The following is a 25,247-nucleotide window of genomic DNA, read 5'->3' on the forward strand; positions in this document are numbered from 1 at the left end:
GACTCGATGGATGTGAGTCTGGGTGAACTCCAGGAGTTGGTGATGGACAGAGAGGCCTGGCGTGCTGTGATTCATGGGGTCGCAAGGAGTTGGACACGACTGAGCGACTAAACTGAACTGAACTGATTCCAATTTTTTCAAGAAAAGGTCATTGGAATTTTGATAGGCATTGTTATGAGTATGTAGATCACTTTTAGTAGTATTAAGATATTGATGTTTTTTAATCCACACATACAGAATGTCTTTCAACTTATTAAAATCTTCTTAAACTGGTAGATAATTATTAATAGTTGATCTAAGAAAGGAAAAATTTTATTCCAATGTTTTATATATATATATATAAAATGTCCAATGTGACAATCTTTCAGAAAGCTCTGAGGACTATTCTACCTGTTAAAGGTCAAAGCACAATTATACAAAGTTTTGAGACAAAGGGTTGTATGTCAAATGATGTATTGCTGACAGTTTACATTGTCCAGATCTACACGTAAGAATGAGCAGTGGATCATGGGTTATCATGGCCCCTTAGCAGATTAAAAAGGAAGGTTATCTCCTAAGGAGGTCTGGTTAAATGCACAATATACCCTAAAGGGAAATGAGGAAGCCCAAATAGGAGAAGAAAAATTTCATGTTTAAATTGCTCCCACCTTGCCATAAAATATAAATTTTATTTCATCACATTATTTAAGCAATGTGTTTTTAGTTTTCTGTGTACAGTTCTTTCATCTCTTTGGCTAAATGTATTCTTAGTTATTTTATTCTTTTGGATGTTATGGATGAAATTGTTAATTTCCTTTTCACATTGCTCATTGCTGATGCAAAGAAAAACTGAGTTGTTAATTTTGCAGCTTGCAACTTTGCTGAATTTGTTTAGTAACTCTAGCAGCTTGTTTGTGGGTTTATTGTGATTTTCTATATGTAGGATCATGACATCTGCATTAGAGATAGTTTTGATTTCGTGTGGTCTTGGCCTGCAGTGACTTAAAGCAGGGTTTTGGTTCTTGGCCAGAGATTGATGTCAGATCATGGGGGTGAGAGCACTGAATCCTAACCTAACTAGACCAGTGGTTGGTCTAGTGACAAGGCCCTAGTTCTTTGGCTTTGCAGAAAAGAATTTCCACAAAGATGGAATATAGTGAAACAAGTATTTATTAAGAGAAAAAGAGTACATATAGTACATGTGGACAGACACACGGGCAGACTCAGAAAGAGTCACAGAGTCATATACTTATGGTAGTTTGAGTTACTTTTATGGGATATTTCTTCCAGGTTTCCCTTGGCCAATCATTTTAATTTGCTGATTCAGAGTCCATAGTTAGTGTATCTCAGGATCCACCCATGTGTATGCACACATCTCTTAGCCAACATAGATTCTACAAGAGAGGCCTGTGGGTAGTTGGCATCACTTAGCATCACTCCCCTTTTGACCTCCAAGGAGCCTTTCTGTGTGTGTGTGTTTGTGTCTGTGTAATTGGTGAGGTCTCCTGACTTTGAGACATATGTGGTCTCTTACCTTCTATTTGGACAGAGCCCAGCCCCCTTTCTCAATTGTCCTGCTAGTCTCATCTTAGAGAATAGGTCCTCAGGGGCGTATGAGTGCTGCATGCTAAGTCACTCAAGTTGTGTCCAACTCTTTGTGACCCTGTGGACTGTAGCCTGCCAGGTTCCTCTGTCCATGGGATTCTCCAGGCATGGACACTGGAGAAAACTGAAGTGGGTTTTCATGCCCTACTCCAGGGTATCTTCCTAACACAGGGATTGAACTTGTGTCTTATGCATTGGCAGGCAGGTTCTTTACCACTAGCGCCATCTGAGCAGCCAGGTCCACAGGGGATGAATCTCTAATTGCTTTACCTTGTGAGGTCCATCTACCTCCTCTCTCAAATACCCACTAAGAGACCTCAAGAAATCTTTATTGGGAAGATGAAGGGCAAAGGTCTGTTTTCTGTAGCTTCTAAAGCATGGCAAGGGGCTCTTAGACCCTACCTAGTTGGGGTCACAGAGCTCTCAACCTGTCTCATTAAGGGGCCCCAGAGTGACTTTTATTGTTATTTCGGCAGGATCTGCTTTGAGGAGTGGCTGAAGTCCCTGCATCATCATTATCTTATGGTGCCCTGGAGAAAACAAACTGGTTAGAGAAGCAGGGGTCTTTTACTAAAAACCAGTAAACGACTATTATAATCAGAGGCTCAAGCAAGGGTAGGAATCTGGTTATGCAAGGTCAGCATATCTGTTAATCTCAGGCTTAAAATTTTAATATCTATCTCTAAAATGGAAAGTCTGAACCTGTTGGTCTCAGGCCTCCTTGTTGGACTGAAAGGTCTAAGTTGCAGATTTGCAATAATATGGAAGACAACAAAGCACTAGGCAAAATATAGCATAAATCAGTATGGCTGAAATGAGGAAGGTTATAAGAAAATGGAAACCTCCCATCAGAAAGTTTTTAATACCTTGTGAAATCCAGAAGAACAAGTTAGAAAACCAGTTTTCAATTCTCCAGCCTGTATTGAATAGCGAGGATTGCTAGCTAATTGTTGAAGCCAGGTTGCTTGCTGTTGAATTTTTTCAATGTCTGTCTCTACCTGAGTAGAGGTGTTAATATAAGTGCAACAGGAATTGTTGGCAACTGCACATACTCCTCCTCCTTCTGCCAACAGATAATCCAGTGTCATATGGTTGTCAAGTACAGCCTTGGCCAGTGAGTCTAGAGACTTCTGTAAACTAATGAGAATTAGCGGTACTGTTAGCTATGGCAGGAAGAGTATGAGACAAGTTTCGAAGGACATGTTGGTGTGCAGCTACTCTCCACTATGGTAACAAGGTTTACCCAAAGAAACAGGTGTCTCTGTCTGGGATGGCACCAGGTAAGTCTCAAGTTAATCCAGTGAACAGTTGATGAACTCGGCCAAATGCTTCAATTCATTTAAGGAGTGTATTGAGAAAGGAGTAATCAAGGTTCCTGGCATATACTGTGTAGGTGTGGAGTTGCTGCATAGGCAATTAGTGGCCCGTGGTTTCTTACCCACCTGGCATATGAAAACATATCCTGGTGGGATACAATATAGACTAGTGGGCTTAAGGTTTCGAGGCCCAGCCGCTCAATTCTATTGTTATGAAAAATGTTCTCCAACCTGATTGTTGTTGAGTCACTAAGTCATGTTTGACTCTTCTGTGACCCCATGGACTGTAGCCCCCAGGCTCTTCTGTCCATGGGATTTCCCAGGTAAGAATACCAGAGTGGGTTACCATTTCCTTCTCCAGGGGATCTTCCTGACACAGTAATCAAACCCAAAGCTCCTGCCTGGCAGGCAGATTCTTTACCACTGAACTGCCTCGAAAGCCCCTCCATCTTTTTTTTTCCCCAAGATGTCAGTTCTTTTTTTTTTTTAATTTTTTTTTTTTAACTTTACAATATTGTATTGGTTTTGCCATATATCAAAATGAATCCGCCACAGGTATACATGTGTTCCCCATCCTGAACCCTCTGAGCCTCCTCGGAAGCCCCTCCATCTTGATACTTGTTCCTTAAGTGTTGATCCTTCTTCCTTCGGGTAGCAATCTGGACTCTGAGCACACATAGGTAACTGGAATTCTGGTTTAGGAGGAGACACTATAAAGTGCTGGGGTGTGTTAATGCCAATTCTTCGTCCTTCTAGTTTGGCTTTATTTTCTCTTTCTATTGCTAAGGGTGGACTTAGGCAAGAGACATTAGAATTTTCTTCAGTAGGAAAATGAACAATTCTGACCCTGTACATTACTGTTCTGAGCCTTTGGATCTCTGGTAGAAGAGCAATTTCCATCAGGAACTTGGTTAAAATTCCTTATGGGATGGGAAGGGGGTCGTTCTGGTGCATGATGGACTTAGCTTGGAGTAAACAAATTCAGCCTTCTGTCAACTGGGTGGAGGAAATGAAAGTTTGTGCATTGCAAACCAGAGAGCTGTATGTCTATCCTGTGGGTAAGGAAAATAGTCATAGAAAAGCTAAGGCAATTATTAGCTTTATAGCAGCACCAGTCAGGATCATATTTAAATCACCCAGCAAGGGCAGAAAAGTTCAGTGAATTCTGAGAGCAAGGGTGAGGGCAAAAAAAGACAATAGTTATCATTTACCAGAATATATCTATTTCTCTGTAAGTGGAATGGAGTACCAAGAGGCAAAAGGAAGACTGTAGCTATGGATACTTAGGCCTAGGGCCTTTTTGAATAGTAGCTTCAGGTCTTGTAGTGGCTCACTCCTCCATCTGAAATTTTCATGCTGTCCTGGATCCTCTGGATCCTATGGAGTCTTGGAGGAAGGAGTGGATTCACAGGGATGGGCTGGAATGTGGGTCTTCAGATTCCTGTAACATATCAGTAGAAACAGGTTTAATCCTGGACAGATGAACCCAGCTGGTGAACCCCTGGGGTTTGACTACCATAGGGGTTGCTCAGCAGAACTTGGGAAGAACCCTTCCATTTTGGGAGTAGCTGGTCACCAGGGGACTCATTGTTCAAGGTCTTTTAAAGTACCCACTTTTCAGAGTTTACAACAGAGCCACTGGAACTGTTATCTGGAGAGGGCTGTACTCTGTTGCCATATTCCTATTTTTTTTAATTTCAGTTCTTATTTTTGGCTGTACTGGGTCTTCACTGCTGCATGGGCTTTTCCCTAGTTGCATTGCACAGGCTTCTTATTACAGTGACTTCTCCTGTTGCAGAGCAGGGGCTCTAAGGTACAAGGGCTTCAGCAGTTGCAGCTCCCAGGCTCTAGAGCACAGGGGTGCATGGGCTTAGTTGCTCCATGGCATGTGGGATCTTCCTAGATCAGGGATCAAAACAGTGTCTCCTGCATTGACAGGAAGATTTTTTTTACCACTGAATCATAAGGGAAGTCCTGTTGCCATATTCTCATTTAGACTTTGGGATTTAGCCTAGGTTTATGACACCTAGAATACACTGCTTCCCTAGTGGCTCGGATGGTAAAGAATCTGCCTGCAAGGCAGACCTGGGTTCCATCCCTGGGTTGGGAAGTCTCCTGGAGAAGGAAATGACTACCCACTCCAGTATTCTTGCCTGAAGAATTCCATGGACAGGGGAGCCTGGCAGGCTACAGTTCATGGAGTCACAAAGAGTTGGACATGACTAAGTGACTAATGCTAGGTTTATGAGCTTGGTTTTCTGGATCACCTAGCATGTTCAGAGTAAGGAACGGTCTTCCATATGTCATTTCGAAAGGGCTTAACTTAGTCATTGTTTTAGGAGCTTCCCTGACCCTTAAAAGGGCTATTGGCAGCAGGCAATACTATGCCTCTAGCATATCCTAACAGAGTTTGTACAAGGTTTTCTTTAGAGTATGATTAGCCTGGTCCACTTTTCCTGAGGACTGAGGTTTTCAGAATGAATAGCTGCTAAGTCACTTCAGTCGTGTCCGACTCTGTGCGACCCCATAGATGGTAGCCACCGGGCTCCCCCGTCCCTGGGATTCTCCAGGCAAGAACACTGGAGTGGGTTGCCATTTCCTTCTCCAATGCATGAAAGTGGAAAGTGAAAGTGAAGTCCCTCAGTCATGTCCAACTCTAGCGACCCCATGGACTGCAGCCCACCAGGCTCCTCCAGCCATGGGATTTTCCAGGCAAGAGTACTGGAGTGGGGTGCCATTGCCTTCTCCGCAGAATGAATAGAGGTGGTAGCTAATTCCTAAAGCTGCAAAAATTGTTGAGTTACTTTCACTACAAACAAAGGTGTATTGTTACTCTGAAGATGATGGGGCAACCCAAATCTAGGAATAATTTCCTTTAGGAGCACCTTCGACACTTCAGTCTCTTCTCTTTTCTAGTAGGGAAGGCCTCTATTCATTCAGCAAAGGTATCTATAAAGACTAGTCAGTATTTGAAGCCCTGAAAAGAGGGCACCTGAGTGAAATCTACTTGTCTTCTCTTGGGTAAGTCCCATGTTGCCGTACTTGGTTAACAAGAGGGAGAGGCTTGACATTGCCTCCTGGATTATGGATGGTATGAAGGGCACAGGCTTGAGTAACTGTCTCCAGGAGCGCTTTGATAATTTTCCATTGGTCAGAAGTATGAGCAATTTCTGATCTATGTGCCACCACCCATCTGTTCCCTTAATTCCCTCTCTGTCTTGTGCCCAGTGCTTTTTGGAAGTCAAGTACCATGTATAATGTTAAAAGGGGTTAGGGATGGCATTACAGCCACTTTGTTTATGGGCATCAAAGCCGCTTTCTTTGCTTCTCAATTTGCCCTGTTGTTTCCTCGGGAAATGTGAGAAGTTCCCTTTTGGTGCCTGCAGCAGTGAGTGACTGCTACCTGTTTTGGTTTTTGAACCGCTTCTATGAGATATAAGATCTCAACCCCATATTTTATAGAGGAATTTCTTACATTTAGAAGTCTCCCTCTTTCTTGATAGCTGTGTGGGCATGTAAAAAGAGGAAGGGATATTTTTAGTCTGTGTACATATTTACAGTATTTCCTCCCCTTAGGATTAAGGCTCAGGTTAGAGCTAACAGTTCAGTCTTTTGGGCTGAGTTTGTTAGGTGGCAAAGGTTTTGCTTCTATGACTCTGAGTGCTTACTATAGCATATCCTGCCCTCCTGACTCCATCTTTAATGAAACTACTGTGATCAGTAAACCATTCTTCCTCAGGGATTTCTATACCTGGTCTGTTAGGTCAGACCTATAGGCACAATTAGAACTGGACATGGAACAATAGACTGGTTCCAAATCAGGAAAGGAGTATGTCAAGGCTGTATATTGTCACCCTGCTTATTTAACCTATATGCAGAGTACACCATGCAAAATGCTGGGCTGGATGAAGCACAAGCTAGAATCAAGATTGCCAGGAGAAATATCAATAACCTCAGATAGGCAGATAACACCACCCTTATGGCAGAAAGTGAAGAGGAACTAAAGACCCTCTTGATGAAAGTGAAAGAGGAGAGTGAAAAAAAAAAGAGGTAAGTGAAAATGTTGGCTTAAAACTCAACATTCAGAAAACTAAGATCATGGCATCCGGTCCCATCACTTCATGGCAAATAGAAGGGGAAACAATGGAAAAAGTGAGAGACTTTATTTTGAGGGGTTCCAAAATCATTGCAGATGGTGATTGCAGCCATGAAATTGAAAGACGCTTGCTCCTTGGAAGAGAAAGGTATGACTAACCTAGACAGCATATTAAAAAGCAGAGATATTACTTTGCCAACAAAAGTCCATCTAGTCAAGGCTATGGTTTTTCCAGTAGTCATGTATGGATGTGAGATTTGGACTATAAAGAAAGCTGAGCACCGAATAATGGATGTTTTTGAATTGTGGTGTTGGAGAAGACACTCAAGAGTCCCTTGGACTGAAAAGAGATCCAATCAATCCATTCTAAAGGAAATCAGTCCTGAATATTCATTGGAAGGACTGATGATGAAGCTGAAACTCCAATACTGTGCCCACCTGATGGGAAGAACTGACTCATTGGAAAAGACCCTGATGCTGGAAAAGATTGAAGGCAGGAGGAGAAGGGGACGACAGAGGATGACATGGTTGGATGGCATCAGCAACTCGATGGACATGAGTTTGAGTAGGCTCTGGGAGTTGGTGATGGACAGGGAAGCCTGGTGTGCTGCAGTCCATGGGTCACAAAGAGTCAGACATGATTGAGCTACTGAACTGAATGGGCACAGACCTGGTCAAGGGTTTTGAGGCAAGAATGTGTTAGCTATGGGATTTTGGTGGGCATTAATGTAGTTAAGAGTGTGGCAAGTATTTTTTATGTATAATTTATTTATTTTTGGCTGTTCTGGGTCTTCATTGCTGTACAGGCTTTTTTATAGCTGTGGAGAACGGGGCTGACTCTTCGTTGCAGTGTACAGCCTTCTCACTGCCTACTCTTGTTGCAGAGCACATGCTCTAAGTGCATGGGCTTCAGTAGGTCTGGGGCATGGGCTCAGTAGTTGTGGTTCCCAGGCTCTAGAGCACAAGCTCAATAGTTGGGGCACACAGGATTAGCTGCTAAATGACATGTGGCATCTTCCCAGACCAGGGATCAAATCTGTGTATCCTGCATTGGCAGGTGGATTCTTTACCGCTGAGCCACCAGGGAAGCCCAAGAGTGTGGCAAGTTTTGAGGTTTAGTTCTGGAGAGTCAAGGAGCAAAACCACTTAATAATGCAGCCTCCTGTTAGCCAATGGTGGCCTTTTATCTCTAGCATCCCTTGTACTTGATGAGTACATACAGTTGATGAGGCGTCCGGCCTTCCAGGGGCTGTCCAAAGGTAAGTTTGTTAGTTTCTTCCACTAAGAAAGTGGTGGCAACTACTGTCCAGAGGCAGCCAGGCCAACATCAGGCCATGGAGTCTAGTTGCTTGGAAAAGTAACCTATAGGTGAGGAACTCCCCCTAACTTTGGTATGAGGACTTTCACGTCTGTCCCCTGCTTGTCAGCCACATATAAGATGAATGGCTTTTTCAAGGTGGGAAGACTGTGAACAGGGGCTCATTATCGTTAAAAATCTTTTCCTATTCTCCGTTCCAAAGTAACAGTTCTGTATCTGGGCCTTTAGTGGCTTCATATAGGGGCTTAACTATTAGCCCGAGTTCTGGAATCCAAATTCTACAAAGTCCTGCCTTGCTCAAAAATGTATGGAGATGTTTCTTTGTCTTCAGAGTGCTTAGGCCTAACATAGCTTGTTTTCTATCTGGAGATAACTGTCTAATTCCAGGGTTTATAACATAATCCCAAATATTTAACCTGTTGCTTTGAGATTTGTGCTTTTGTACAAGAGACTCTGTAACCCCAGGTCCCCAGGAAATTAAGGACTTCCATGGTATTTTGATCCATGGAGGGACTATATATTAATATATCAGCTACATGCTATAGAATAGCACCTCGTTTTAGGTGTATTTCCCTTAGTTCCCTTCCCAGGGCCTGGGTGAACAAGTGTGGGCTGTCTGGAAACCTCTGAGGCAATATCGTCCGGGTATATTGTTGCATTTGGCCCAAGTCAAGGTTAGTCCAGTCGAGAGCAAACAGATATTGTGATGAGAAATGAACTGGGATGAAAAAGAAGACATTCTTGAGATCTAGTACAATAAATGATATAGCGTCCTCAGAGATCTGGCTTAATATGTTGTAAGGATTGGCCACAAAGGGATATACAGTGACCATTGTGTCATTTACTGCTTTAAGGTCTTGTACCACCCTTTGGCTTAACAGCTAGCAGAATAGGAGTATTGCACAGAGTCTGGCAGGGCAACAAGAGGCCATGCCTTAAGAATTTATCCAAGAGAAGTCATAAACCCTTCTTCGCTTTCAGCTTTATAGGATATTGTCTCCTGCTAGGTTAGGCAGTTTCTGGCCTAAGGCTAATTCTTATAGGATGGGCATTTATGGCCCTTTCAGGGATTTTTTTGTCCTAAACTGAGGGTCAACTGCTTGTAGAATATGGTGGGAATAACATCTTGCTCTTCTGGCTGGTCTGTCTTAGAGTCAAGATAAGGGGCTACTTAGGGCCTCCTACTCATAGTGTGGCCCCCAGGGAGCTCAGAAGGTCTCACCCTCGTAATGGGGTGGGACATTCAAGTACAACTGAAAAGCATGTGAAATCAACTACTGCTCTTACTGGCAAGTGAGAGACCAGTAAGATAGTGGGTGTGAGGCTTTCCATCAACACCAGTCACAGTACAGTTTTTGGAGGAAAGAAGTCAATGTGAGAAATTAAGACAGTAAGTGATTCCTGTATCAATTAAAAAATAGACTTTCTTACCTGCCCCTGCAAGAACTAGCCGGGGCTCCTCCATAGAGACAGACATCTCATTGTGGGGAGCCGCCAGAATCCCTGGGCTATCTCAGTCGTCCAGCATGGCCATCTCGAGAGCAGGAGGCCCCGCTTCCCCTTCAGGACTGAGGGCAGCCCCTCTTCCAATGACCTGTTTGTTGGCAGGCTGGGCATGGCCCGGGGAACTCTTTCTGGCAATCTTGGGCCCAGTGGCCAGCTGACTTGCATTTGTAGCATTCCCCCTTATTGGTCTTACCTCTAGCCGGATGGTTGGACGTTCTTGCCCCCTCAGATTGTCCTGAGGTAGCAAGGCATGGCTGTCAGCAACAGCTATCTGTGGTGTGTTAGCCCTGGCCTGTCTTTTCTCACGTTGGATTCTCTTTTCCTCCTGAGCTTGGTCTCAATTATTAAATACCTCAAAGGCCACATGTAGAAGTTGGGGCATGGGCATTTGTGGGCCAGATTGTGCCCCATATCAGGGGCTGCTACTGCTAAGTCGCTTCAGTCATGTCCAACTCTATACGACCCCATAGACGGCAGCCCACGAGTCTCCCCCGTCCCTGGGATTCTCCAGGCAAGAACACTGGAGTGGGCTGCCATTTCCTTCTCCAACGCATGAAAGTGAAAAGTGAAAGTGAAGTCGCTCGGTCGTGTCCTACTCTTAGCGACCCCATGGACTGCAGCCCACCAGGCTCCTCCATCCATGGGATTTCCCAGGCAAGAGTACTGGAGTGGGGTGCCATTGCCTTCTCCGATATCAGAGGCAGACTGGTTAATAAGGTGGTGTCCCAGAAAGGACTGACCTTCAGAAGTGGAGGGATCTATGTTGATATATATTTCCTAAATGGCTCCACAAGCTGCCTGTGAAAGGGGGCTGGGTTTTCCTTTTCTTCTTGGGTCACTCCTTTAAACTTTTCATAGTGAACTGACTTTTTGATAACACTTTCTCATCCCTTCTAATACACATTGGCTCATGTGCTTCTTGGCTTCTGTTCCCTCCCAGGAATTATGATTCCAAGGGGGCTCCTGGCTTAGGACTGCATCTCCACCCATAGTATAATGTCTAGGTTGGTCTCCAACAAGCTGGTCAGCGTGCCCCTGGGCTTCTGTCCAGATTCTGTTCCTCCTCAGAGGTACAGTAAGTAGATAAAATGACTTGAATATCCTTCCAAGATAAATCAAAAACTGGAGTGAGGGCATGAAACCCTTCAACAAACTTACTAGGGTCTTCAGAAAATTGGCTCAGTTCCTGTCTGCATTGGGCTAAGTTGGTTAAAGAGAAGGGCATATGTACTCTGATCCTTCACCATTTGCCACTGCCTTGAGAGAGCATAAAATTAGGATCCTGAGTGATAGGAACTCCAATTAGAGTTACCCCAGAGGGACTAGTCTCTGTTTCTTGGGATAACAGAGGTTATGGAGGAACATAGGAAGGTGGTTCAGTTCAGTCACTCAGTCGTGTCCAACTCTTTGCAACCCCATGAATTGCAGCACGCCAGGCCTCCCTGTCCATCACCAACTCCCGGAGTTCACTCAGACTCACATCCATCGAGTAGGTGATGCCATCCAGCCATCTCATCCTCTGTCGTCCCATTCTCCTCCTTCCCTAATCCCTCCCAGTATTAGGGTCTTTTTCAGTGAGTCAACTCTTCGCATGAGGTGGCCAAAGTACTGGAGTTTCAGCTTTAGCATCAGTCCTTCCAATGAATACCCAGGACTGATCTTTAGAATGAACTGGTTGGATCTCCTTGCAGTCCAAGGGACTCTCAAGAGTCTTCTCCAACACCACAGTTCAAAAGCATCAATTCTTCGGCACTCAGCCTTCTTCACAGTCCAACTCTCACATCCATACTTGACCACTGGAAAAACCATAGCCTTGACTAGATGGACCTTTGTTGGCAAAGTAATGCCTCTGCTTTTTAATATGCTATCTAGGTTGGTCATAACTTTCCTTCCAAGGAGTAAGCGTCTTTTCAATTTCATGGCTGCAATCACCATCTGCAGTGATTTTGGAGCCCTAAAAAATAAACTCTGACACTGTTTCCACTGTTTCCCTATCTATTTCCCATGAAGTGATGGGACCAGATGCCGTGATCTTGGTTTTCTGAATGTTGAGCTTTAAGCCAACTTTTTCACTCTCCTCTTTCACTTTCATCAAGAGGCTTTTTAGTTCCTCTTCACTTTCTGCCATAAGGGTGGTGTCATCTGCACATCTGAGGTTGTTGATATTTCTCCCGGCAATCTTGATTCCAGCTTGTGCTTCTTCCAGCCTAGGAAGGTGGAGTCAGACTAATCAGAGGGATCAGGAGAAGTAGGTGCCTCTGGAGAAGTAAGGGTTCTGTCAGAAGAAGGAGGAGCTGGGTTTTCCCTCTGAGAGACAGGAGAGCTTAGAAGAGAATCATATAAAATGTCAGGAGAGTCTTCTGGTCCTCCAGGCTTTAAATTATAAGAATTGTATCAGGCAGGATTTTGGTAAAGGACCACAAAAGCCTGAATATAGGGACTCTCACTCCACTTTCCCATCCTGCAACAATAGAGATACAATTGCAGGGTGATATTATACATTAGAGACCCATTTTTTAGGCCATTTTTCTCCATCCTCCAACTTACACAAAGGCCAGGCACAGCTACAATAGAATTTAAGTTTTTCCTTTTTTAGCCCTTCAGTTAAAAAAAAAATTCCAATTCTTTTCTCCCCCCTCCAACCAGGCTTATTAAACATAACAAAATTCTGTATACAAGGTGACCTAAACCTGCTGCTTCAAAACATGATACTTTCTTTATCTAGTATTTGATAAGTATTGATAGTATTCAATCCACAGAATGTCAAAAAGCAGTTTACTCTAAAATTAATAGAAAAGTACCCAGTGCATATTACATGAATGGTCTAATTACTGGAACTCTAATAGTTCTAGAAGATAATTAAGTGTGACTGAGTCCCTGTGACAGGATGCTGGAGAACCACTATGAGTCATCAAGAGGCCATTTTGTGCACGGCCAGTGTGATGCTGTCGTGCTTCTAACGTCCCCATTATCTAATTCTAGACATACCACAGGAATATCAGTGGGGTCTGAGGTTAGCTTAGCTGCTTGCCGGGCTAAAACAGATATCACCCCAGCATGCTCATCTGACAGGGTTCTGAGGCAGCCCAGATTGAGCCATTGTGAATCCGTGCCTAGCGCTCCAGCAATGGATGGATTCTTCATCGTGTCCTCCAAGTACTGCTCTAAGGTAGCTCCATCCCACTGTGCATTGCCTTTCTTCATCACTGGTGTCAGGTCAGAAATTCTGATTCTCAAGTACACGCTGTATATAAGTATGTACAGAGGCGTTTCTTCTGGCTCAGAGGGGGCTCCTCCCATGTTGAGTAACCTACACCTGAGAACAAGAGAGCACTCCTAGAATGGAATCCAGTGTCTCAGAAACATTTACCAGGAAGCTGTAACCTGGATATCAGGGCGTCCCCCAAATTCCCTTCAAATCTGATGGGGTTTCAAGCATCCTCTACTCTCCCAGTGATTTCTGACCAGACATCTCTGGCCCTCCTTTTGACATTGCGCAAGTTGCCTCCCACAGCATACCCAGAGGAGGACTTTGGAATTAGAGCAGACTGGTTGTCAGGACTTTCCTTAGGAGGTATTCCTTGTCTAGAGAGCTTATGTCCTATAAGTCTTCCTACACTGGGATGTGGGCTTCCCAGGTAGGGTAAAGAACCTGCCTGCCAATGCAGAAGATATAAAAGACATGGCTTTGATCCCTGGGTCAGGAAGATCCCCTGGAGAAGAGCATGGTAACCCACTCCAGTATTTTTGCCTGGAGAATCCCATGGACAGAGGAGCCTGGCAGATTTTGGTCCATGGAGTCTACAGAATTGGACACAACTGAGCAACTTAGCACCCACTCATGCATGCCCACTGGGGTGTACTCCTTGTGACTGAGCATCCACAGAGTTTGTAATTTAGGCTTATGGGTAGTGGTCAGCCTGATAAACCATAGCAGTGTGTTGGCTGCCAAGGCCTGGGGTGAAGGGAGTCCAGTGGATGCAAAGAGGAACCCTTGGAGAAATTGGAGCTGGGCACTATGGAAGATGGGCTTCCCTAGTGGCTCAGATGTTAAAGAGTCTGCCTGCAATGTGGGAGACCTGGGTTTGATCCCTGGGTTGCGAAGATCCCCTGGAGGAGGGCATGGCAACCCACTGCACTATTCTTGCCTGGAGAATCCCCATGGACAGAGGAGCCTGGCGGGCTACAGTCCATGAGGTTACAAAGAGTCAGACATGACTGAGTGACTAAGTGCAGCACCCAGCAGTGTGGAAGATGGCACAGGGTCTACGGCTTGAGGGCTGAGAGAGAAATTGTCATAGTAAATTTCTGAGGATTGAGTGAAACGAGAGACTAGACAGCAGGAAAACCCCAAATCCTTTGCCCTATCTGCCTGGCAGCTAAGATAGAATGGAATCTGTTTGACACAGACAGTACCGGGTATGACAGTGGGGCTGCAGTTTAGGAATGACATCCTAAACTCCTTCCCTAAAAGGGCTAGGAGATAAAATGTGGAAAGAGACCTGCTTGTATGAGTCAAGTGGGAAAGAAAAGAATAATGGAGGGTTCCAGATGGGACAGTGAAAGAATGAGAGTGAGACCGCTTGGGTTCAGAAATCATGTTTCCACCATGTTCCACAGGACAGCGTTAGCTGTCCATCAACCATTATTTGAATCTGCAAGGCCTAGGGATTCCCTTGCCAGCCACAGTGTTGCTGGCGGGGCCATAATGCTGTGAGCAGACAGATTACACCTAGCATCATCTTGAAAAGAAAGCAAAGGGGAGAGCAAGAGAAAGAAAGCAAGAAGTAAGTTAGGGGCCTCAAGCCGCAGCCATGTGAAGCCTGCAGTTTACCGTGATTTTCTGAATTCCTAGTTTTCGGCGCCAGTTTTACTTCTTCCTTTCCAATACATTTTATTTCTTGTTGTCGTCTAATTGCATTAACTAGATCATCCAGTAAAATTTTGAATAAATGATTGTCTTATTTTGAACCACTTTTCCCTTCTTTGCATAAATCCTTGACTTTCTGGCATAAATCCCGTCATGATATAGAATCTTTGGAATGTGCTTTTGGATTCAGCTTGCTAGTATTTTGTTGAAGATATTTGTACTTATAAAGGATACTGATCTATACAGTTGACACTTGAACAATGTAGGGATTAATGGCACTCACCCCCTGGGGAGATTGAAAATCTGAGCATCACTTCACAGTTGACCCTCCCACTATAAAGTGGTTCTGTATCCATGGATTTAACCAAACTGAGGGCATGTAGTACCGTGGTATTTATTGGGAAAAAAAATCCACGTATAAGTAGGCCCCAATAGTTCAAACCCAAGTTGTTTGAGTCAACTGTATTTTCTTTTCTTGTTATATCTTTATCTAGTTTTGTATCAGTATTGCTGGCTTCATAGAATGAGTTAGGAACTGTCCCTCATCCTCTATTTCTTGGTAGAGTTTGAAAAGAATTGATGTTAATTCTTTAAATTTTGGTAGAATTTACTAGTGAAGACATTTAGGTGGTCCTGGAGTTTTCTTTGTTGGGTGGTTTTGATTACTGCTCCAGTCTCTTTGGACTTCCCTGGTGGCTCAGACGGTAAAACGTCTGACTACAATGCAGGAGACCCAGGTTCAATCCCTGGGTCGGGAAGATCCCCTGGAGAAGGAAATGGCACACCACTCCAGTATTCTTGCCTGGAAAATCCCATGGACAGAGAAGCCTGGTAGGCTACAGTCCATGGAGTTGCAAAGAAACAGAAAAGACTGAGCGACTTCACTTTCACTTTCATTACTTGTAATAAGCCTATTGAGATTTTGTTTTCTTGAGGGTTCTTTTGTTTGTTTGTTTCCAATTTGTAGGAATTTGTTCTTTTCATTTAGAATATCTAACTCATTAACTGTTAACTAACTCGTTAACTAACTGGCATATAATTGTTCGTAACAGTCTCTTATAATCATTTTTATTTTTGTCAGGTTAGTAGTAACAACTCCAGTTTCATTCCTGATTTTAGTTATTTAGAGCTTTTTTTGGTTGTTAGTCTAGTTAACGGTTTCTAATTTTTGTTGATCCTTTCAAAGAACAAATTTTTACTTTGATTGATTCTCTGGGTTTTCTCTCTTTCATTTTCATTCATATATATTTTCTTCCTCCTGCTGTTTTTAAGTTTAATTTGCATCTTTTTTGGCTGGCTCAGCAGTAAAGAATCTGCTTGTCAATACAGGAGACATGGGTCCAATCCCTAGGTAAGGAAGATTCCTTGGAGAAAGAAATGGCAACCCACTCTGGTATTCTTGTCTGGGAAATCCCTTGGACAGAGAAGCCTGGCAGGCTACAGTCCATGGGGTCGCAAAAGAGTTGGACATGACTTAGCAACTAAACAACATCAACATGGATTTTAGATCTTTTCACCATTTACTGTGTTCACTGCAGTACCTGAGCACTGCCTTCGTTGCATCCCTTGTTCATAGAAGACTTAATATTGTTAAGATGGTGGTAATCTCTGAAATTGGAGAAGGCAATGGCACCCCACTCCAGTACTCTTGCCTGGAAAATCCCATGGATGGAGGAGCCTGGTGGGCTGCAGTCCATGGGGTCGCTGAGGGTCAGACACGACTGAGCGACTTCCCTTTCATTTTTCACTTTCATGCACTGGAGAAGGAAATGGCAACCCACTCCAGTGTTCTTGCCTGGAGAATCCCAGGGACGGGGGAGCCTGGTGGGCTGCCGTCTATGGGGTCACACAGAGTCGGACACGACTGAAATGACTTAGCAATCTCTGAAATATTCTATATATGGATATTCTATATGGATAGATAGGGTGGGTATTCTATATATGGAAAGTGTATCCTCCTCCATATAGAATTTACGAATACTTAGTTTTGTTGTTGGTTAGTACTAATTCTTAAATACTCCATTTACTTCGTTGCTTTGGTGAAGCTCTTTGGGCATTTTCTTTCAGTTGTGAAGTTTTTGATTATTAGCTCATTCCATTTACTTGAAATGTCTGTTCAAGTTTCTATTTGTTCTTGACGCAGTTTCAATAGTTTTTGTCTAAGACTCTATGTCATCTGGGTTCATTGACATAAATTGTTCATAGTATTCCTTTAAAATCCTTTGTATTTCTATAAGGTCAGTGATGATGTCCCCTCTTTTATTCCTTAAAATCCTTTGTATTTCTATAAGGTCAGTGATGATGTCCCCTCTTTTATTCCTGATTTTGTTCATTTAAGTCTTTTTTTTTCTTTTTCACTCTATCTAAATGTGCATAAATTTTAATTCACCTTTTCAAAGAACCAACTTTTAGTTTCATTGATTTTCTATATTGTTTTTCTTTTTTTTTCTGCTCTAATTTTTATTTTCCTTCTTGCTTACTGTGATTTAATTTGTTCTTCGTAGTTTTACAAGGTTCTTTTTTAATATAGGCATTTATGAATATAAACTTCCCTCTAAACAAGGGTTTAGTTTATCCCATAAATTTTGGAATATTTTCATTAATCTCAAAATATTTCTTAATTTCCTTGTGATTTCTTCTTTTAGCCATTGTTTAGAAGCATATTGCTTAGTTTCCACATATTTTGAATTTGTCATATTTTCCTTTGTTACTGATTTCTGATTTCATCCACTGTGGTAGAAGGACCTATTTTGTATAATTTCAAGCCTTTTACATTTAAGATAGTGTCTTATGGCCTAATTCATGTCTGTCGACATCTCTATGCATTTGAAATAAACATATACTCTTGTGTTTAGTGGAGTGTTCTATAGATATTTGGGCTTCCCACATGGTGCTAGTGGTGAAGAACCCACCTGCCAGTGAAGGAGAGTAAGAGATATGGATTCGATCCCTGGTTTGGGAAGATCCCCTGAAGGAATGGATGGCAACCCACTCCAGTATTCTTGTCTGGAGAATTCCATGGACAGAGGAAGTGGGAGGGCTACAGTCCATAGTGTTGCACAGAAGTCAGACACAACTGAAGTGCATGCGTGCATGCTGGTTGGTTTATAGAACTTTTCAACATTTCTATATCCTTTTGATCTCAAGTCTAGTTGTTTATCCTTACTTAAGCTTTATCTTTCTTTTCCTTAAATTGGAAAATCTCAACTGACCAATCTTCAAATTGACTGATTATTTATTCTACCAGCTCAATTCTGCTGTTGAGTATTTTGATCATTTTTTTTCATTTTAGTGATTGTGCTATGATATCCACGTTTTTAAAATAATATTTACCTCACTTCAGTCACTCAGTCATGTCCTACTCTTTGTGACCCCATGAATCACACATGCCAGGCCTCCCTGTCCATCACCAACTCCCGCAGTTTACCCAAACTCATGTCCATCGAGTTGGTGATGCCATCCAGCCATCTCATCCTCTGTCGTCCCTTCTCCTCCTGCCCCAATATTTCTCTACTTAATTGATATTCTCTATTTGTTGAGGCTCAGAAGTTTCTTGAAGGAAAGAATACACTGGAACTAAGTGAATATTTGTAAATATACATCTTGCTATCATGGTCCTTTATACCATCCAACAATGAATATTAACAGAGATGAAGGCCCTAGCCACCCCACCCCCCACCCAGTGTATTATCAGTAAGGGCTTGTAATCCAAATTTGATTCCAACACCAGGAACATGAGCATCACCTGGGAGCTGGTTAGAGATGTAAAATCTCAAGCCTCGCTCCAGATTCCCAAATCAAGCTGAATTTTTAACAAGATTGGGCTTTCCTGGTAGCTCAGCTGCTAAAGAATCTGCCTGCAATGTGGGAGACCTGGGTTTGACCCCTGGAGAAGGGAAAGGTTACCCACTCTTGTATTCTGGCCTGGAGAATTCCATGGACTGTATAATCCATGGGGTTGCAAAGAGTGGACATGACTGAGCGACTTTCACTTTCACCTCCCACACACACGTGCATTAGAGCTTGAAAAGCAGTGAGCCAAAGGTCCTAGAACCCATCACATTTTCAGAGCCTTCAAGGTATACCAGTATTTACAACAGCAACTTTGCATTTATTTGTATGACTCTGATAAATGTCCATCTTCCTCTCTAGTTTCAAACTCCACAAAGGGGGTTGTACCTCAGAGCCAGGCACATAGTGAGTGCTGTAAAATCTGTCAAATAAATCAGTGACTCTGAGATCTTATAACTCATTTGCTTCTTCCAACTTCAAACACTTTAGGAAGAGGTTTTATTTCTAAAATATTTGGAAAACTTCAGTTTTCTCAGATCTCCTAGAAATGATTAGGAAGGATCTCTGAGATAAGGAAAAAACTGAGATAAGGAAGCTGAAGTTTTTTATTATCTTTTGCTTAAAGTATATATTTATACAAAATTTGAGCTTCCTAGCCACTAAGGGTTCTCTGAGTCCTGGAAAGGAAGAAGCTAGTAACATATTCTCTATAATAATTCTGTAGGACTAATTGTCAATCTTTAGATTTGTCTATCAGGAAAGATTAGAATAGGAGTAAAATGTCACTAACCAAATCAACACGTTTTTTTAAAAAGGCTCATAATTCATATATATATACTTATTTATATCTTTATACTCCTTTACATAAAAAGATTTAAGACAAATGTTTAGAAGTAAATGAGACATGAGAAAACATAACTAAAGCAATTTGCTGAGGTATGACATGTTATAGTGATTTTCCGATCTTTCTCAGAAAGCATAATAATGTGGTAATATCTTTCAACTAGAAAATTATTCACAACCTGAAAGTTGAGAGTTATATTTCATTCATTGGCAATTTTTAGGACTTCAAGCCTGGGAGGCAGCATCTCAAGTAATCCCGAGAGAACTGCTCCAAGAAAGCAAGGGAAGGAGCCAGGTTATATAGAAGTCTTGCATTAAAGGGCAGGTAGTCTGAACATCAAGATTATTGTTAATTAAAGAAAACTAGATATCTCAAGGAATTTCTCACTTTTTTTGGTATGGGAAGATGCAAGAGTCTGGGCTCAGTGAAATCATTTCTTTGATATGCAACTCAGCTCCCTGGGGCTTCGATCCCTGGGTTGGGAAGATCCCCTGGAGAAGGGAAAGGATACCCACTCCAGTATTCTGGCCTGGAGAATTCCATGAACTGTATGGTCCATGTGATCGCAAAGAGTCAGACACGACTGAGCAACTTTCCACTTCACTTCATTTCACTTCCCTGGGGCTAGTATCCTGTGTTTTCACATCCTGAGTTTCCTCAGGGCTCACCATAGGGAGTGGCTGCAGGCTAATGGCTGCTAGATGGTAGGTATTCTTTCCTTTCTCAGCTCTGTTTCTCAGGGCTCACCAGCTCAGGTTGGAGGGCTGCAATCGCTGATGACTGCGACATCCTCTGTTTACTGATAATGGCAATATTTTATCATCTTTGTTCCCAATATTCCTGGTATTAAAGTGGTTCTACTATAGATGGCTTCTGTGAAAACTCAAACTACCTTGATAATTCTTCCAGGTAAAAAAAAAAAAAAAAGAAACTCAAAGAGACGATTGGTATTATTAACAGTGTTTTTATTTACAAAGAATTATTTTTATTTGGCTGTTTGGAAAACCACTAACATTTTTCACTTTTAGAAAACATTAAATAATAAACAAGATGTTATACAGTACTTTGGATAACTTCTTCGATCAGTGTAGTGCAATGTACTATTGGCACCTAAAAGTCAAATTTTCTATTTTCCCCTTTCATCTCCCGTTGTGCAGTTATATGACCAAAAAGGAAATGAATCATTAAAAATGGATCTAAAGCTGTATTTCCTGGCCCCTAACTCAAAGGCTTACTGATTTATATTCCCCCTCCAGCCCTGCCTCCACCAAGTTAAATGATGAAAGATTCTACAGTCCTATTGTTCCAAAAACAATACCATTTTGTGGGGCCTGGAGATTCCAATTGATGAGAGAAACTCCTGCTATTAGGTGAAGGAAAGGTCCTGGCAGTGGTGTTGGGCATGGCACTCTTTTTCAGTAGCCAGGTTAAGTTGTCACACACACTGCAGGGAGATTGCACCAGATAAAAATCTCTCTCAAGCTATGTTCTTAGCTATAGTCTCTCTAAAAATTTGAAATATCATCCATTAAGCAAGTGAAAGGGTTATAACTTTACTAAGAAAAAAAATACACACCACCACATTAGGCTGTCACTGAGATACTAAAATATCTGCCCATCATACTCTTTTGGAATAAATAGATTTTACATTTTTTCCTATTTTTTTTGGGGGGGGGGTTTGTTTTTGTAACACTTCTAGGCTTGCCATAAACAGAGAGACCTTTTCATGAGCTCAGTACTGTGGATTTCCCCCTTTTCATTCCTCTCTATTCGGAGGCCAAGAGGGAAATACCTCAGTTAGACCTTAGCTTAAGTCCATGTTACTTAGGCCTGGAAATTTTCATTACATAGTAATACAATCAAGGTATCTTTGGAGAGATTCTGTAATCTGTTACTCTACCTTGAGGTAAGAACACTTTTAACCATCTTAAATTAATAGAAAAGAATGTTATCAAATTTTTGTAAAGTCTCAAAAAAATTCACACTTTTTTTAAAAACAAAAGATTCTAATTTAACAATTGTCCCTGCCAGGAAACGCTCCCTCACACTCCAGTCTAAGCCTGTTTCCTCTTGTTCTATTCTTAGTGCATGTGGAGAACAGCTGGTCACCATCCTCTCTGTACCAACCCTTTATATACTTGAAAACCAGCAATGGTTTGCCCCTCAGTCTTCTCTTCTCCATGCTGAATAATCCCAGTTCCTTTAACTTTTCATCATAGATCTTTTTTTCCAACCCTTTAATCATCTTTGTGATTCCTGGCAAAAACAGCAGAAAATATTTTGATTACTTAATCAGAAACGAAAGCCTCAGGAATAAGTTGCCTTTTAAAAGTTCGGTATGTATATTTTTAAACCTACAAGTAAACTTTGCAGGGAGGAAATGTAGTCGGGGCTCATTGATCTTAGAATTCCAATCTTGTCCTGTGGCCCTAGTGTGTGTTTGAAACCCATTCCAGCACATCCAGCGCCTCAAAGCATGAGATTTGCCTCCTATCCTTTCCTGACACAACAGCACATAGGTCATGATCTAGATCTGCCTAAATTTATACTGGTTTAAAATTAGTATGAAAATCTATTCAACGGAGCTTCCCCCATGCTTCCAAACACCCTGCTTCCACAAACAGAACCTTTTCTTCAAAACAACCTGAACTTTCATAAAGCTTCTTACAGATTACCAGAAAGAGCCTTGATGTTACAGTAAAAGCTGTTGGTTTTCAAGCGTAACCTGAGACAGTGAGGGTTTTATATGTTAACCTCAGTTTCCTGTCTATTACTGAATGGTCTACTGTCCTTTGTAATGATCAAACTCGATGCCATTAAATTCACCTCCTATGACCACAGCCTGACACCTCTTCCAATTTTCTCTTGCTGCCAATATAAGGTCATGGAACTGGATGCCATTCCACCGCGTATTTTTTAACTCAAGAGATCACAAGCTGCCTTTCCCTTGCAACTAGAGTCTGTAACAATTAGGAACACGTAACTACTTATTACCAATAACACATTTACACAAAACACAATACTACTAACGAGGGATTATGTGCCCACTTTACATAATTGTCTTTAGAAGAAAAATACAGTTAACAAGAATAAATGCATCTTGATATGTTATACACCCTTCTTTTACAAAGAGAATGGCAGTGAAAGAGTTCAGGAACTATCCATACTGAGTGGAGAGCAGAAACCAAATTTCACAAGCACACTGTACAACACATCTTAGGGGAAGTCACTACTACTTGTGGTACAACACTGAACAGATAACAGAATGGCCATTTGCACAGATTTCTTCTGAAACCTTCTCCCATAATTTGCTACAAGAAACACCTTGCAACCAGGATGAAGGATGGTATAGGTCACAGACGCCGAAGGCCTTCTTAAGAGACTCAGCATGAAAGGTTAACACCCAAAAATGACTTTGGACACATCTACAGATGCCCTCCTGTATTTCAAGGAGGGTGTCACTGTTCGTTGGGATTGCACAACAAAAGCAGGCCAGCGGGATGTGGGTCACCAACCAGACTTTCCTGACCCACTCTTTTCCTAGGCCTGATAAGAGGGAGGAGAGGACAGGAGGTGAAGGCTGGAAAAAGAGGAGGGAGCAACACAGGGGTTCTTTGCTAGTTCTGGAGTTGCTCACGTTCTTCAGAGCAGTGGCCTTTTTTCAAGCTCACATCATCCAATCCAATCTCCCCAGTGTGACCATGCCTTTTTTCACCTTTGAAGATGACCTAGAGAGAGAATGCACACACGGGTCAAGCCTCCTCTGCTCCTGTCCAATGTCTGCTCATTTACCAAAATAAAGGCAACCTTTCCCCAAAACTAAATAGTAAGCTTAACAGAAGGAAAGACTAGAACAGAGTTGCCAGTGTCACCGATGCTTGCCTTTTGGTAGGAATTTAAGTCATCAGTCGACTGTTCACCAGATCACCTTACCCAGAATCAGTTCTTCTTTGAAAAGTCATTCTAAACAATAGACTAGTTACATTTAGGAATGATTATGAAGTAGAGACTTTGTCAAAGATTACCAAGGTCAGAAGAAAAGAGTGGGATGGAATATAATGGTGTAGAAATTAGGAGCCAAAGATCTGAAAGATCACAATCATGCAGCCTATCTTAGATGTTTTCCAAGTTTTGTTGCTTAAAATGGAGCAGAACCAAACACCCTGATGCAATCACAGCCTTGGTCACTTATGTAAAGACCAAAGTCTTTCCTGCATTTTATCTTCTGTAGAGTATCCTTGCTCCTTTTAAAACAGAAATCTATGTTAGGGTGTGAAACAACTTACTGTTTTTTATCTCCAAACAATGTAAATATTGAGAGAAAATTTCAGAAAAATAGTAAAACAAAATCCAATTCTCTGATAAAAGCTGTCTTCAAGGACTCCATCCTTTCTTTTTAAAGCAGTTTCTAGAAACTATACATCTAGTTATAGATGCAGAATCCCCTAATAATTTTTATAAGTATCGCCATAAAGACGACACATTTCCCAAATACATTCACTATTTCAGTGGGGTGTTATAGATCTTTTATTGCCACCTATAACTTGATTACTTCAGATAAAATTTATATATTCCATCGAAGCTTTCCCCACATCCTGTCCTGAATAGAATAATACTTTCCAAACATTCTGGTTCTGGTTCCCACCCAAGGCTGCTTAACTATGATCTCTGAGCCAAAGAGGGGGAAAAAAAGACTTTAAAGAAACATTTAAAAAATAACCCACTTTAGGGTAGCTCATGGTGCTCATAGTTTGAAGGAGTTTGAGTAAAAGGAAAAGCAGGTTAAGTCCACCACAACCCCCACCTTTTGAAGTTTTTGTTAACTTTTTTTAACTTTTGCAACTCCTAATTTTTTTTTTTTCCATTAAAAGTAGGGGCTGTTCACCAGGGTCAGGGGAGAGGTGGTGATCAGAGGTGGCCGTGAAGAACATGTATGAAGGAGCACGGGGTTAAAGAAAGAAGCAAGAGGCAGGGTCACCGCGCCTGGAAAATGCAACAGCCTCCTGCCTGAATTCAGGAAGAGAGGAGGAGGCTTCCACTGCAGACCCCCGAGTTCTCCTCTGAAAGGAAAACCTCCCCGGTTCTGCGTCCCTGGTGGGTCTACTTACGCTCTTGATGTCGGCCCCTCGCAGGGTGATGTGCGTTTGCCTCCAGCCATGGCCACCATTTCTTCCCCACAGGGCTGCTCCGTGGGCACCGTGTTTTCTCACAAACACCTGGAGCGTGCCGGAGTGCAGCCCCGTCACCTTGTGCCTGAATGACAGGCACAGGTCCCCTGCATGCAGGAGGTGGCCGAGAGGGAGCAGCAGGCGGGCGGCCCTTCCCAGCGGGCCTTTGGCTGCTGAGACTGTCAGATACTGTCCACCTGCAGGGGAAGAGCAGGGCCGTGTGTGCGCATGCGCTCAGGTGTCTGCTGGCACCAGGGCGGGGACTGGCGCTTCACTTCTGTCCTGGTAAGCCTCAGGCTGTGCCAGTCATTTGTAAATAATTGCAGACTTTTGAAGGAGGAAGACAGGACTTATCTCTATGACTGTCTTAAATTCTGTGGTTTTCTATTAACAGAGAACCTTTGCTCATGAGGGGCACAGATTATGCCAAGAATGCCTGCAATAGTAATCTTAATGCTATAAATATTTCCAGTTGAATATGATCAGACACACACAGGCAAACACACACTCACCACCTCTTGATCCGCATACATCTACTGCCTGCCTGGTGTGGTGGTTGCCTTAAGTTGCCAGGGAGAATTTTCTAGGTGGATTTTCTACTTCCTGGCAGTAGAGCCGATGGTGATTTAAAGGGACACTAGATCTGATTATTCTCGCTTCTCCCCATTTAAAAAAAAAAATCTCTCAAGGGAGAAGGATCATTTACAAATGAGTTCACTGTGGTTCTCATACCTGACCTCAAGAAGAAGCAGA

The 25,247-nt window shown here is 42.4% G+C and overlaps 1 protein-coding gene and 1 pseudogene across 7 annotated transcripts in view; both read right to left on the reverse strand.

Moving 5' to 3' along the window:
- Positions 1 to 1,231: 1,231 nt before the first annotated feature.
- The window catches only part of NPNT (nephronectin), a 99,696-nt gene continuing 75,680 nt past the window's right edge, over positions 1,232 to 25,247 (reverse strand). For 6 of the 7 annotated variants that reach the window (XM_070372049.1, XM_005907288.3, XM_005907289.3 and 3 more), the window contains 2 exons: positions 24,435 to 24,691; positions 21,004 to 23,054 (listed from right to left, as the gene is read on the reverse strand). In XM_070372049.1, the coding sequence (XP_070228150.1) occupies positions 22,944 to 23,054; positions 24,435 to 24,691 (368 nt within the window). In that variant the 3' untranslated portion in view covers positions 21,004 to 22,943. Of the gene's footprint in view, positions 4,342 to 21,003; positions 23,055 to 24,434; positions 24,692 to 25,247 lie in introns of those variants that run through there. The other variant, XM_070372052.1, reaches the window with a different exon arrangement.
- LOC138988283 (ragulator complex protein LAMTOR5 pseudogene) lies at positions 12,732 to 13,113 on the reverse strand (annotated as a pseudogene).

This window comes from Bos mutus, chromosome 6, assembly GCF_027580195.1.
Source record: "Bos mutus isolate GX-2022 chromosome 6, NWIPB_WYAK_1.1, whole genome shotgun sequence".
Classification (NCBI taxonomy): Eukaryota; Metazoa; Chordata; class Mammalia; order Artiodactyla; family Bovidae; genus Bos; species Bos mutus.